Source organism: Rhineura floridana, chromosome 2, assembly GCF_030035675.1.
Source record: "Rhineura floridana isolate rRhiFlo1 chromosome 2, rRhiFlo1.hap2, whole genome shotgun sequence".
Taxonomy (NCBI): Eukaryota; Metazoa; Chordata; class Lepidosauria; order Squamata; family Rhineuridae; genus Rhineura; species Rhineura floridana.
The window spans coordinates 174,101,712-174,115,891 of NC_084481.1; the positions used below are offsets into that span (position 1 = coordinate 174,101,712).

The 14,180-nt window shown below is 39.9% G+C and overlaps 1 protein-coding gene across 2 annotated transcripts in view; it reads right to left on the minus strand.

The window, feature by feature from the left end:
* SCG5 (secretogranin V) overlaps positions 1–14,180 on the minus strand; it is a 44,815-nt gene that overhangs the window by 23,091 nt on the left and 7,544 nt on the right. For both annotated transcript variants that reach the window (XM_061611495.1, XM_061611496.1), the window contains exon 4: positions 268–417. In XM_061611495.1, coding sequence (XP_061467479.1) covers positions 268–417 — 150 coding nt within the window. The remainder of the gene's footprint in view (positions 1–267; positions 418–14,180) is intronic.

The following is a 14,180-nucleotide window of genomic DNA, read 5'->3' on the forward strand; positions in this document are numbered from 1 at the left end:
GTAAAATTTGAAGCATTACTCTGCCCAATTTTATCTCTGGCCCCACTCCCTGACTGGTATGTGGCCCTTGGTTACCTAGAAGAAAATGTGGCTCTTTTGCTGAAAAAGGTTCCCCACCAATGTTGTAAAGCATAATTTAGACCTAGATTTTAAATCTATAGCTATACCAAGTCCATTCCATATGAGCATAAAATAATTCAGAAACTAACCACTACAAATATTTGCAGAATTTAACACAAAATCCTGTAGTAAGTCCATGCAACTTACCTGTTTTTCCTATTGGGCAGGGATTTGGAGGATCTGGGTATCCCTGATCTTCACTGAAATCTTTAGGTATGTTGTCACCTGTCAACTCAGCTACAATATTTGGTATATTTCCATAAGGACCCAAATGCTGAAGACCTTCATGTGCACCGCCTAAGAACGACAGAATATACACATTTTTTGATAATATGAGAAAGATTTTACATTAGATTTATCAAGGAACCTAAGCAAAGACCCCTGTTTATTTCGATGACAAGATGAGGGGCTAAATTAATGGGATAAATAAACACAAAGCCTCTCTCAATTCTCCTTCAATAGTTTTCCACATTCCTTTCCTCTTAGACAGCATCTCACTGTGTTCCAGCCATTTCACTTCTACACTTGAAACTGGATGTACACATAAAGATGTATATTAAAACTGGCCTCAGATACCACATGGATCCAGGAAGAAAGATCCCATGGATAGCAAAGGCAAAATAGCAACAGAGAACTCTTAAAATATGGGCATCTGAACTCTTCATCATTAGTCTAAGGAGGTTTCCTGCAGCTGAAGAAGGTATTCATGCACTCTGGTCAGGAGCCAGCATTTTTCTACCTATCTCAGGATCACACCCTAATATCCAGTCCTATGAGGAACAAGCGCTTACAGTTAGGCCTAGTGAGTCACTCACCATCACAGTATAACATTTTGGCAATGTCATAAACTAGTCACGTATATTGTGCTAGGAGAGCTATGTAGGTCAACCTTGCTATACCAAGAACCTCCCCCACTTGACATCTGGTACAGGACCTTACTTGAAATTATTATAGCACACAGAAAGCAGGCAGGATGGGAACAGCTTTCCCATGAAACATCATGAATGTTCTTTAGCCACCATGGAGCCAGCTATAATGGTATTTCTTAACACACACACAGTATCAGGGTGGAAACTAGCACTCAGCATGGCAGAAAAAGACTTGTTCCCACTCACTTCTGGTGAGTGCAAATCACAATTAAACATAATTACAAGTTTCAGGCTGTCAGTGACTTGGTGGGAACTTTTGGCTGATTTATTTATTTAATAATCATGTAACAAACAGGATAATAAATACGATTTACGTCCCCAGATGTAAAGACTGCTTTTTGAACTAGTTGAGAGATTATTAAGAAAATGTAAGAATGAACATTTCTCATTGGAACATGGACAACACATTTTATCATGCTATAAATTTCATCCGAATTACATTATTATTCACTCTGCAAAACTGTAATCAAGCATTGTGGGGTAACAGCATAATGCAAGGAGACAAAGTTAAGCATAAAAAAGTTAAAAATACTATACAGTGTATAGTTTTACAGAAATTATATATTTGGCTTAGAAATTACATAAGTCTAATCATAGGAGTAGAGTGCAGATGTTTTAAGAAAAAATGCTAATCATATGTAAAACATCTTGTTTTTATGCATCTTGTATATCTTTTACATGTGAACTCAGTTTATAAAGGGTGTTCCTTAGGCATCTGGCTAAAAATCCATTAAAAATTGTAGAGCAAACGTTAATCTCCTTATAATCATGAATTGGGAATTCAAGATTCTGCATATTTTTCTGTACAGAAAAATATTTAATCAGAGGATAGTGCCTACAGTTACTATTTGCCATGATAGTTAAATGGGACTTCAGTGTTCACAGCAGCGGTGGGAGTTCGGGAAGAGCCTCCCCTCCCGCCTTGGCTTTCCTAGCTATGCTAAAGGATGGATTTATGTACACAGTTGTTAATATCGCAAGGTCTCAGTATTTAACCTTTTACTTGTGTTAGGTTCTCAATATTTAACCTTTCATTAACAGAAAGCCATATAAATATTTGAAAGATTAATTTTATTTTAAACAAAATTTACACACACACACACACACACACACACACACTGCTCCTACTATTCCTCCTCCTCCTCCAGCAGGTTCCAGAATCCCTCAGATTTTTTGTCATATGTTTGACTTACTACTTGGTTTGGGTGCTTAACAATGAATGATAGTCCACAAGAAGCCACAAGCTGACACAATGTGCTGGGTATCTCATAACTGGGGGACGGGGGAGGCCTAAAGAGTTCATAGGCAGCGCATCTCAGAATTCCAGGTGGTGAGGACAAATAACGTTAGGCCATAAGCTGATTATGATATCAAAGAAGCATCTAACAGCCTGGTCACTACAACAGTAGTCCAGCCCAGCAGGGCATTTTTGTAACATTCAATTAGGCAAAACTCCTAATCTTCCAAATTCACAAAGGTGTTTTTTTTATTATTATATATCCCCCATGCCAATGTGGATTTTGTCTAAAGAACACTTAATTATCTAAAAATAGTGGAGGTGGGCAGGTTGAAGTAATTCATGTCTTTTTGTCTTTGATGGGATAATGAGAAGCAGCCAATAGTAGTATACCAGTAGTTTAATGGATGAAAGAGCAACAACAGGTTCTTTATTCTGGGATGGACAATCCAGCATTAACTGCCAAATATATGCACTGGGGCACACAACAATTAAGAATGCTCCTTGGACCTTACAGTCATTCTCTCCCCCAGGAAACTCTGTGGCAACTCCCTTTCTTTGAGGAAGGCTAGTAGAATTTCTAACAGAAAAATCTTAATACTTCCTACGAGACCTCCCAAGATTTGTTGGTGAAAGTCATGTCAGTTAAAACTGTTACAATAAGTCTGGCCAGGTATCCTCTTTCATATCAAACTGCCCAATATTTCCAGCAATGTCCTCTTTTACTGTTAGTCCAGTATTCACAATATCAGCCAGTGCATGTTATTCTCTACCCCCCCCATTTCTTTACTTAATTGGCAAGCTTGCAGCTGCAGTTCACCATGAACTGAAGCATCAAATGCTCCAGGGAAACAGTACAATGTCCTTTTCCAAGGATATTGTATGGAGAAAGAAATGCCTCTCCTTAGGCCCATCTCACTGGGAAAGGAAACAAGGGCATCTGAGGATTCAATCTATAGTGCATGACAGCTGTGAGCTGCTGGTTTGCCAATTCATTAAGTTAAAAAATCAGAAGCAGGACCACCAGCTCACCTCATGGTAAGAATCCCCATACCAGAATAGAATTAGAGCTAATTTCTTTAAGATTTCCAAAATAGTATAGTTATTTTGAATTTTCTATACATTTTCAGTTTTGTGCTCATGATACATTGTTGAGTTTTATGACTGTATTTTAGTACTTTCAGGTAGAATTTTAAGGTTGCTAGCTGCCTTGAGCATTTTTGTGTGTACCCTTTTTATTTTGTGTTATACCGCCACGAAAGTGGCTGTATACTATAGCCAGCATGGATTTTTCGCATTCTGCAATGTTAAATTGAGAATACCACCTGATGCCATGCTGCTGCTTCCCTTAAGCTCATTTCAAAACAAAACCTTACACAACTTTATAGTCCTGAACTCAGAAATGCTTGCTTAACAACCCTGTATGTTTTCACGGCAATATACAAAACAGTCAGAGAGAATCAAGAGGTCAACACATGAAACAAGAGGGGAAAAACCTAGACCCCTGTTGGACTTTTTTCTGTCAGTGGTCTCATAATTTGTTGAAATTAATTAAAAATCAGCCATGTTCACAGAGTACCTGTAATCCTATTACTGACCTTGCCCCACACTCTCACATTCATCCTCTGCAGTTTACAATGTAAAAAAAAGTGCATGGGTGATTTTTAATAAATTTAAGAAATGTAACATTGAAGTCTATTATAGTGTCAGGCATGCTCAGTAAGAACTGTCAGTGTTCTAAAAGCCAGATTCACAGCTGTTTGGCTTGGCTAATCAGGTGGCCACACCCACACCAGACCTTTATTTCACCTTAAACAGTCATGGCTTCCCCCAAAGAATCCTGGGAAGTGTAGTTTGTGAAGGGTACTGAGAGTTGCTAGGAGACGCCTGTTCCCCTCACAGAGCTCCAGTGGCCAGAGCGGTTTAACAGTCAGCCCCTCTTCTGGGGATTGTACCTCTGTGAGGGGAATAGGGCGTCTCCTAGCAACTCTCAGTACTCTTCACAAACTACACTTCCCAGGATTCTTTGGGGGAAGCCATGACTGTTTAAAGTGAAATAAAGGTCTGGTGTGGGTGTGGCCACCTGATTAGCCAAGCCAAACAGCTGTGATTCTGGCTTTTAGAACACTGACAGTTCTTACTGAGCATCCCTGGGACAGCTTTGGTTTAAATTTGGGTGAGAGACTACATGTGCCTGCAGTAGAATAAAAAGGTGGGGGAAACCCTGAAAAACAATTACACTGTTCACAATGTTTTCCTTTTAGAAAGGAAAGGGGCTTTCCCTCTGCCCAGTGTCCGCCCATCCAGTCTCCTTCCCCTCTCCCTCCCCATCCCCTTCCTCCCAATCCTCCCCTTCTCCACACTGAACTCAAAAAGCATGCAAATGATCAAACCTGCCCCCCTCTTCCTCCCTCCTATCCCCCTTTTTGCCCCTTCCCTCCCCCTCCCCCTCATTCCCTCCCTCCCTTCTTTCCTCTCCTGTCCCCTCCCCTCCCACCCCCCCATGGTCAGTTTTACCTATCCTAAGCATGATTGCAGGGGAGTAAATCCCATTGAACTCAATAAGCATGAAAATAAACAGACCTGCCTTTTCCTTCCCCCTCTCTTCTTCTCCGCCCCTCCTTCCCTTATCCTCTCCCTTCCTCCTCCCCCGCCCACTTCAGCCCTCCCTCTCCCCCTCTTCCCACAGTCAGTTTCACCTACCCTAAGCATGATTGCATGTGAGTAAATCCCACTTAACTCAATAACCATGCAAATGACCAAACCTGCCCTCCCCTTCCCCTCCCGCCTGCTCCCATCCCCCTCCTCCCCTCTGCCCTTTGTTTTCCCCTCCTTCCTCCTCCTCATGCTCATAGACATTAACTAATTCTTCCAAGGTACACAGGAAGTGGATTGGACTGTGAAAGACCAACCCAAATTGTGTTTGCATTTTTACAAATTTGTAGGGCAATACAATATCTCAGAGAGGAGGTCAGGTCTCCTGCTCCTCTGGTGCATTCACGATAGCTGCCCAATTCCCCTGCTTTTTAAAGTTTGTTGACTATAGGTACATTCTTAAACCGCAAGAGGTTTTTTTGCCTATTAGTGAATTTAATTTGGGTGGATAATGATGACCCTTTAATAATGGGTAGATAGGGTAATTTATTGAAATATAATTTATTTTGGAGCAGGAACTGGGAGGGAAATTAATTAATTGATTTGGAGTGATCTGGAGTAGGGTGTAAATTAACTGAAAAAATTATTTTATTTGTGGTGGTTTGGATGGGAAATTAATTGACTTTGCCTTCTGTGAAATTTAACTAAATGTTTCTAATTATTTCTAAATGTGCATCTGTATATACATTAGCAAAGTTGTCTTCTATTTCATCCTCTTTTCTGGTGGTGCACGTCCTCTATTTTGGCAATGTATAAATGGCCACCTCATTAATACATGTTTTTAGCGCACATGTGTCTATCTGTTGGAAAGTGGAGGAGTAAGTCTACAGAAAATGATTCCTAGTGCTATATTCTTTTTGTCATGCTGTTAACTACCATGTTTTCTACATCTGCAGCATCTCTACAATGAATACAAACACAGACCTTTCAAATGAATGTTTGCTGTTTTGAAACCCCAAAGATGGACATTTAATTGTTCTGTATTACATTCCTCAAAGTGTTTGGATATCCATGTTTACCATTTAGTTGCAGAATGTCCTTCAGACACCATCAAGTCAACTCTTGTACACTGTGCAGATCTCTTTGCCCCAGAGCTCTGCCCACTATGAATAAAGGCACCTCAGAGCCTCCATATATAGTATATTATTTATTGTATGTATATAGTTAAAATTTCAAGTGCTTGCCAAAATTTCCCTGGACTACATACAAAGCAATTTTTTATACCAATACACATTATTGTTTCCTTCAGTTCAAAATCCTCCCCCAGCCCAGTTCCTTTGTTTTCCCCAGAAGGCAGAGTCAATAACCTCCTGCTTTTTATACCTTATTCTTGCACTTTTGAATGCTTTTATAAACCTTCATGAACTGTTTACCTATAGTACAGGACCAGGGTGGCAGAAACAAAGTGCTGACTGGTATATGTGTGACACTAATTCAAACACACCATTAATTTTAGTATTGTTCTTCCAGTGTTAGGCTTGGTAGACAGCACAGCTCCAAAATCAAAATAATGCAGTATAAACATGCTGCCCTGTCAGCCACAAACATTAACAGAAGACTGCCCTCTTGAAGACACTGATAACAGTGGCTGGATAAGAGTGCAAAAGACAGAGAAGTGGAAAGAAACAATTGCATAATGCACACAAAAGTCATCTGTGGAGGCAATACTCATACTGGCCTTGGCTTACCTAATGCTCTCCAGCCTCATAAGCCCTATTTGTGTTATGCCTGAACATGGATTACAACACAAGAGAGGTTGTAGAATCACATGTGCTGTCCCAATGTCCCTGCATGTGCTGACCCCATCCATTCCTTCTCTGATCAGAAAAAGCCTGAAGAGGGATTTAATGCACCTGTGGCTCAACACATTTAGAAACTGCTCAACATGGAAAGGCTGGAGGTGGAGCAGGTATGAGCACTGGCACAGGTGGCACATGCCTCTTATGTCCTTTACATGCCCTGACTTTTTCTGTTCAGGCATAATGGCTCTACAGGGCTTTACAATCTATGCATGGTGCCAAACTCTCAACTGTAGTAATAACTGAGCTCCATTTGGCAGCCTCTTCGGAATCTATGTGGGCACAGGCAAGGGAACATCCATGCATTTTCCAGAGTGCATTTTTATTCCCTTCCCTCACTTTCCAAACCTGGGAGCTTTATGTTCACACACAATCACCAAATATACATAGTTGATGGGAATCTCTAATCAAAGATGAGTGGGATTAACAGGCAACATTTCCACTTATCTAGATACTCATCTCAACCAGGAGTGGCCAATGTGGTACTATTGTTGGACTCCAACTCTCCTCATCCCTGACCACTGGCCATCCTGGCTTGGGCTGATGAGAATTGTAGCCAGACAACATGTGGAGGGCACCACAGAAGCGTGCCCTGGTCTATGACATACCTAATGCAGTGACACAGAAAATCTGATGCTGTATTTCAGGATGGCTCATGCCATTCTTCCAAGGGAGTTACTCTAGAGATAACCTGATATTCTTTCCAAAGTAGCATAACTACTAGGATCATATTCTTGCCAAAAAACGTTTTAGATCAATTAACTTGCTAAAAAAAGAAACCTAAGAGCTATCATTAGAAGTTTGGTTGGAAAAATATAATGGGGAAAAGATGAAGAATAATAAATCCATACTGGTAGAGATGGTGAGTGGGATGAGCTTTTTGGTGTTCTCAGTGTCTCATCTTTGTGGGCCTAAAAGACTACATCAGATCTGTTTAAGTTATTTTCATTTAGAGTATGAACAAACTTAGCATAACTGTACAGAATAGGAGACTATTTACCAGCCTCCCCCACCTTAGTGCCCTCCCACTATTTTGGACTACAACTCCCACCAGCCCCAGCCAGCACAGCAATGTTAGCTGGGGCTGATGGGAGTTATAGTTCAAAATGTCTGGAAAGCACCAAGTTGGGGGAAAACTGGTGTATACTTTAACATTACATTTTTATTTCATATGTTGCATATATGCAATTTGCTGCTGAATTGTGCTCTATGTATTTTTATGTTGGTGAAATGGCAAAAAGCCAGGTAGGGGTATGACTTGCAATCAGACAAGATAGGAGTTTAAGGTCCTTGCTCCTAAATCTGAATGGGTCTTTTTGAATCATACTGACAGATTAAGTCGTTGAACAGTATGCTAAATGGTGAAAAAGATGAGGGGCTGGGCTCAACTCCCAGCAGAAAGCAGAAAAAAGCTTTAAAATTGGCCCTGGTAGAAATTAATCCCTCAGAAGAACTGGAGCTGTCAAGCTCAGAAGAAACTGACACAAGGCAGGAAAGCCTAGGACAAGGTGAAAGCGCAAAACTGACTAGCATTATGTCAGCAGACAGAGATGTCGCGGCATTAGTTCAATTGCTTAGAAAAGAACCAGCGGGAGACTGGCAAGTTGTGCTAGCCACCATAGACTATAAACTTTCAGATTTACAATCCCAAACGTCGGGAGTTGCCACAACAGCGAATGAGGCCCTTAATATTTGTCTGAAACAACAATCTAAGATAGAAGACACAGGAGAACAAAACCCGAAGGTTGCATATTAGACTATGTGGACTCCAAGAATTTGAAGAAGGGGGAAACCCCATAGACTTTATCATACAATGCTGGAAAGACTTAAAAATACCTGCTGAGACTGCATTGAGAGACATAGATAGGGTTTACAGAATCCCCAGTCTGCAAGCTAAAGATGGCGGCATGCAGAGGGATCTGATGGTTAAATTTGACAGATTCAGAACCAAAGATGAAGTTTATAAAGCCTTGAGTAACTTCAGAGTATTGAAGTATGGAGGTTATGATGTACACGTTTCCCAGGTCGTATGTGCAGAAACACTTAAATGGTGTGATTTTCGCCTGGTTAAAGAAGCTTTGCAGAAAGCTGGGTTTCAGTACAGTTGGGGATTTCCCTTTCAAATTGTTGTATGCCATAAAAGCAAATTTCTCTGTGTCTCATCATTGCATAAAGCAAAATCAGTGTTGTTGGATCTTGGTGCAACTCTGCCTAATGGCTGGGGCAAGGAAACTGCTACCCCAGAGGAAGGGGAATGTTCCGAATGGATTACAAAGGCAAAGAAAAGGAAAGAAGGAATAAGCAGTGGCCGTTGGAGGATTCTCAACCAGGTCACTCAGAAGCATCAACAGTTCAGTGCCAGGATATTACTAGCAATGTTTAATGAAGATTCATACCACCTGTTTCCTCTACTCACTGTGTTATGCACTGCAAATCTATCAGCGATCTAAGCTTTTGATACTCTTCTGGCCCATCAGATGAAAGGGGCTGCATCAGCTTTTAGTTTCATGCATAATCTTTCAGAGTTTGGCCCTCTGCCTACACCTCAAGGTCAGGGAAATTGACTAGCTCCACTGTTGCAGGATTGTCCTGAGTATTCTTCACTTGGTGGTGTTCTTGTTTTATGTTTATTGCAGTTTCTCCTTTCTGTTCTTTCCCCCCTTTTTGGTAGTCTGTTCTATACCCTTTTCTATGATTCATGGAGAGTATAAGTGAGCTGCTGCACTCTATGACTGGTTATGATTATGGGTGCACTAAAAGTTCTATCTTTAAATTAGGGGACTGAGTAATCCACACAAGAGATCACGTATTGCTCTGTTGTTAAAAGCTGAAGCCCCTAATGGAATTTTTATACAGGAAACTCACCAGAAGGTTGCCCATGTTAACATTATTAGGCGCAAATGGATTGAAGGACAGTATCATTCGTCTGGGTCTTCCAAAGCTGAGGGTGCTTCCATTTTATTAGCCAAAAACTGCCCAATAGTTATTGAAGATACATTAACAGATACAAGGTGGTGATAACATTGTTGCTATAGGGCAAACTGCTCACTTTGGGGTCACTGTATGGCCCAAATGTGAGCCAGAGAGCATTTTTGCATGAAGCTATGGGTGTTCTGGTCAGAGAATGTTTTATTAGGAGGTGACCTTAATGCTGTTATAAACAGGGCAAAGGACACTTCCAGTACGCAGTCTTTAGCTGCTTCATCCCTCTCCCCTAGGGTCCTACTGGGAGGAAGGGTGGGATATAAATCTAAAATAATAAATAAATAATAATCTGTTTTGGTCTGGTGGATGTCTAGTAACACAAACATCCACAGAAAAAGGATTTTACTTTCTACTTCTCATGCTACAAATCTTATTCATGCATAGACTACTTGTTAATTTCCCAAGAGGAGGAGACATAAGGGTTGCAAAGTCAAGCATTGGAGTTATATCCACCTCTGATCATGCCCCTGTAACTACCATGTTATATGTGGGGGCTGGAAGACACTTGTTCTGCCCATGGCATCTCCCGTTCCACTTACTTCTGATAGACTACAGCATGTTTTTAAGCATTATTTCAAAGAAAACTTGGGACCTGTGATACATCCGTGTGGGATGCTCTCAAACCTGTCGCTAGAAGACAATGCATTAAGAAAGCATCTATGCTTAAGCATGCCAAGGAATCTGCTAGACTTTCACTAACTATTGAAGTTGCTGAACTGGAAAGGAAACAAACTACTAGGAGGTTGGAAAATGTTACGGCTTTTAGAGCAGAAGAACAGCAAACTGGCATTCTTGGACACTGATTGTATAAATACTAGCATAGTTTACTTGAATCCTTTTTATGAATTTGGAATAAATCATCACTCTTGCTGGCTAGAGCATTATATAAGAAGGTTGAGCGAAACAAAGTCCCCTTTATTATGAATGCTGATGGTGGTCCTTGTTAATACTGCTAAAAACATTAATGATGCATTTATGAATTATTCTCATTTATAAACAACAAACTCTCCTAATCCATAGTCTACTGCTGATTTTTTACACTGGGCAGGCCTTAAACTGCTTTCCTGCTGTCCCTCAGAACTTCTTGATGCTCCCATTGAAGTAGAGGAAGTAAAAGGGCAAGACACCAGGGCCAGACGGCTTCAGAAGCGGTTTTTATTAATGTTTTTCGGATGTTCTGGTTTCCCAGTTAACCTCTTTGTTTAATCTTATAATGGAGGACAGAAGACAGCTTGACTCCTGGAGAGAATCACATTTAATAGTTATTGCCAAGCCTGGAAAAGATCCCACACAATTGGGTTCATACCACCCCACTGCTCTTATTAATCAGGATGCAAAAATATTATTAGCAGTCCTGGCATCAAGACGTAATAGGGTGGTAGAAGGCTATATCCATGTTGATCAAAAAGGGTTCATTCTACACAGGAAAATTGCTGATGCTATTCGACAGGCTTCAAACATTATTTTCTATAGTGCCATGAGCAGACAAGCTGTATCTTTAATTTTCTCAGATATTCTCAAAGCATTTGATTGTGTGGAATGGCTTTACTTTCTTAAAGTGTTAGAAAATACGGATTTTGGGGAATGTTCTTACAGATATTTATTTGGAAGTGACAGCTATTACAGGAGTTAATGATGTGTGCTCTTCTTCCTTCTCTCTTCATAGAGGGAGAAGGCAAAGCTGCCCTCTATCGCCTCTCCTTTTTGTGTTGGCAGTGGAGGCACTGGCTGAAATGGTTAGATATCACCCAGATATCCAAGGTGTGAGGGTGGGGGGAAGACAGCACACCATTGGTTCTTCATGGTGCTCTTTGCCAATTTTGAGCAATTTATTAATGTCTTTTCAGCAGGTCTCCGAGTTGGAGATTAACTTTCAAAAGTCCAATCTACTGTGTGTGACCACATCCTTGGATCTGCAACAGAGTATGGTGCAGATCTCAGGGACAGAGTTACAGTCAAGCACTATTAAATATCTTGGAGTAACCTTTTCTAAAGACTTACTGCAATTAAAAAGGCACAATTTTGGCCCATTGCTCAAGCAAGTGAGGAAAGATTTGAAGCAGTGGGTGGGAATTCACCTAACCTGGTTTGGCTGCATTTCAGCAGTAAAGATTAGTATTTTACCCAGGTTTCTATATCTATTCCAAGCTCTTCTGGTTTGATTAATTAAACCAATGGCAAAAACCTATTAATGCTTACGTCAACTGTGGGAAATGGAACAGAATGAGCAATCATATGTTGCAAGCATCATAGTGAAGGGGATTTAGGTATACCTAATCTATGGCTTTATTATGATGTCTGCATTCTTAAACAATTGATTCAAATTGCTTGGGGTGCTCTAGGAACTGATTGGGTACAAATGGAGAAAAGAAAAATACTCTCTTATGCAGAATTGTTCCTCTTGGCAAACTCCCTAAAGCCTTTCTGCACATTTTAGCAAACCCATTCTTGAAAGCTACTTTGCGCATTTTGGAAGCAATGGGAGAAAAGTGTAGCTCCATCTGTATCTTCATTATTACCATTTCTGGAACACCTCCCTTTAAGGACTCATGTAAATATAAGCAGTGTGGAAAATGGGAATATGCAAGCCAGACTGTGTGACTTGCTTGAAGATAAAATTCCATTGTCTAAAGAACAACTCTTAGGGAAATTAGGTAATGTTCGCACTACCTGGCTTCAGTTATTGCAAGTTCCAAGATTTACTTTTTTCCTGCTGACAGGGCTGTGGAGTCGGAGTTGGAAGCAGTTTTGGATGGAGTCGGAGTTGGAAGCAATTTTGGATGGAGTCGGAGTCGGAACAAATGTACTGACTCCAACTTCAAAATAAAATTAATATATTAATATTAATATTAATGTATTAATATTAATACATTAATATACATTTGCCATTTATGAAGGAGTCAGAGTCGGAGTCAGACAGTAGAAAAATTAATATACATTTGCCATTTATGAAGGAGTCGGAATCAGACAGTAGAAAAATAGAGGAGTAGGAGTTGGACAGTAGAAAAATAGAAGAGTCGGAGTTGAAGGTTTGACATACCGATTCCCCAACCCTGCCTGCTGAAGGCGGTGGATCTGTTATGTTTTCTGATGTTTTTGGAGAGAGATTGTAAAAGCTCATTGAGTAACTTCAAAAGTGGAGTGTGTATTATCTATGGAGGTTTCTTAACTTGTACTCTGCAGTGAGCCTGAAGGACCTATGGGAGGTGGATTGACTGAAGATCAATCTTGGAAAGCAAAATGGCATAAGCCTCCTATACAGGCTATCTCTGCCAAAATCAAGGAATCTATGCTTAAACTCATATTAAGACGGTATTTTACTCCTGTGACTTTGGCAAAAAGTACTACTGGACAATCTAATATTTGTTGGAGAGGCTGTCAGGGGGTAGGCACCTACTTCCATATGTGGTGGGCTTGTCCAGTGTTGTTCTGGGTTAAAATCTTTCAGGAAATTTCTTCCATAGTTAGCCAAATTATTCCACCAGACCCATACTTAGTGTTATTATCTATCTTTCCAGAGAAACTGTAACAACTCTCTCACAAAGCTCTTATAATCTTTTCGCAGCTGTGAAAATGGAGATTGGGCAGCACTGGAATCATTGTTCTATTTTTATATTAGAAGGTTAGTAGACCAAAGTTTGTACCATTGTGTTAAAAGAAAAGCTGACTCAATGTTATAGACTAAAGAGGAGGAGGATAAAATCTGACAAGTTCAAATCTGTGCAGTAGCCTTTTTTTGACATACCTTACCTCTCTGGGGTGTGCGCATATCCTCCAGAGTGTCACTTACCTTTCTAGTCAGATCATCTCCTGAGTAATTGAGTTCTTTATGTATATATTTGTGTATCCTTCATATGCAGACACACTCTCTCCCACTTGAGAAGGTTTCATATGCATTTATTGTGACATTTTAAAATCACACATAGATTGTTACTTCTTATCTTAAGGTAATGTTTTATTTTCTACTGTTTTTGCAAAATGAAAAGTTAAATAAAAATGATTTGTTAAAAAAAAGCTACACCTTTCAGGGTATATGCTGAAGCCATTTACCTTGGAATACTCCCTTTGCCCCAAAATACCAATTAAAAGCTGAAACACTAAAAATAAAATTTATTTATTTATTTATTAGATCTATATTCCCAGTAGGAGCCCAGGGCAGTAAACAAAAGTATTAAAAACAGTCTAAAACATCATAAAAACAGACTTGAAAATATATTACAACAAAACATCCTTAAAAACATATTAAAACAAAACATCTTTAAAAACATATTTTTTTAAAAAAAAAAAAGCTTTAAAAACTTATTAAAAAGGTTAAAATTAAAAATGGCAATAGTGCTGATACAAATCCATTATATTGGCTGCCTGTTCAGTTCCAGGCCTAATTGAAGGTCCTGGTCTTGACTTTTTCATACCTAAACAGTCGGGAGCCAGGCTATCTGAAGGATGACCTGCACC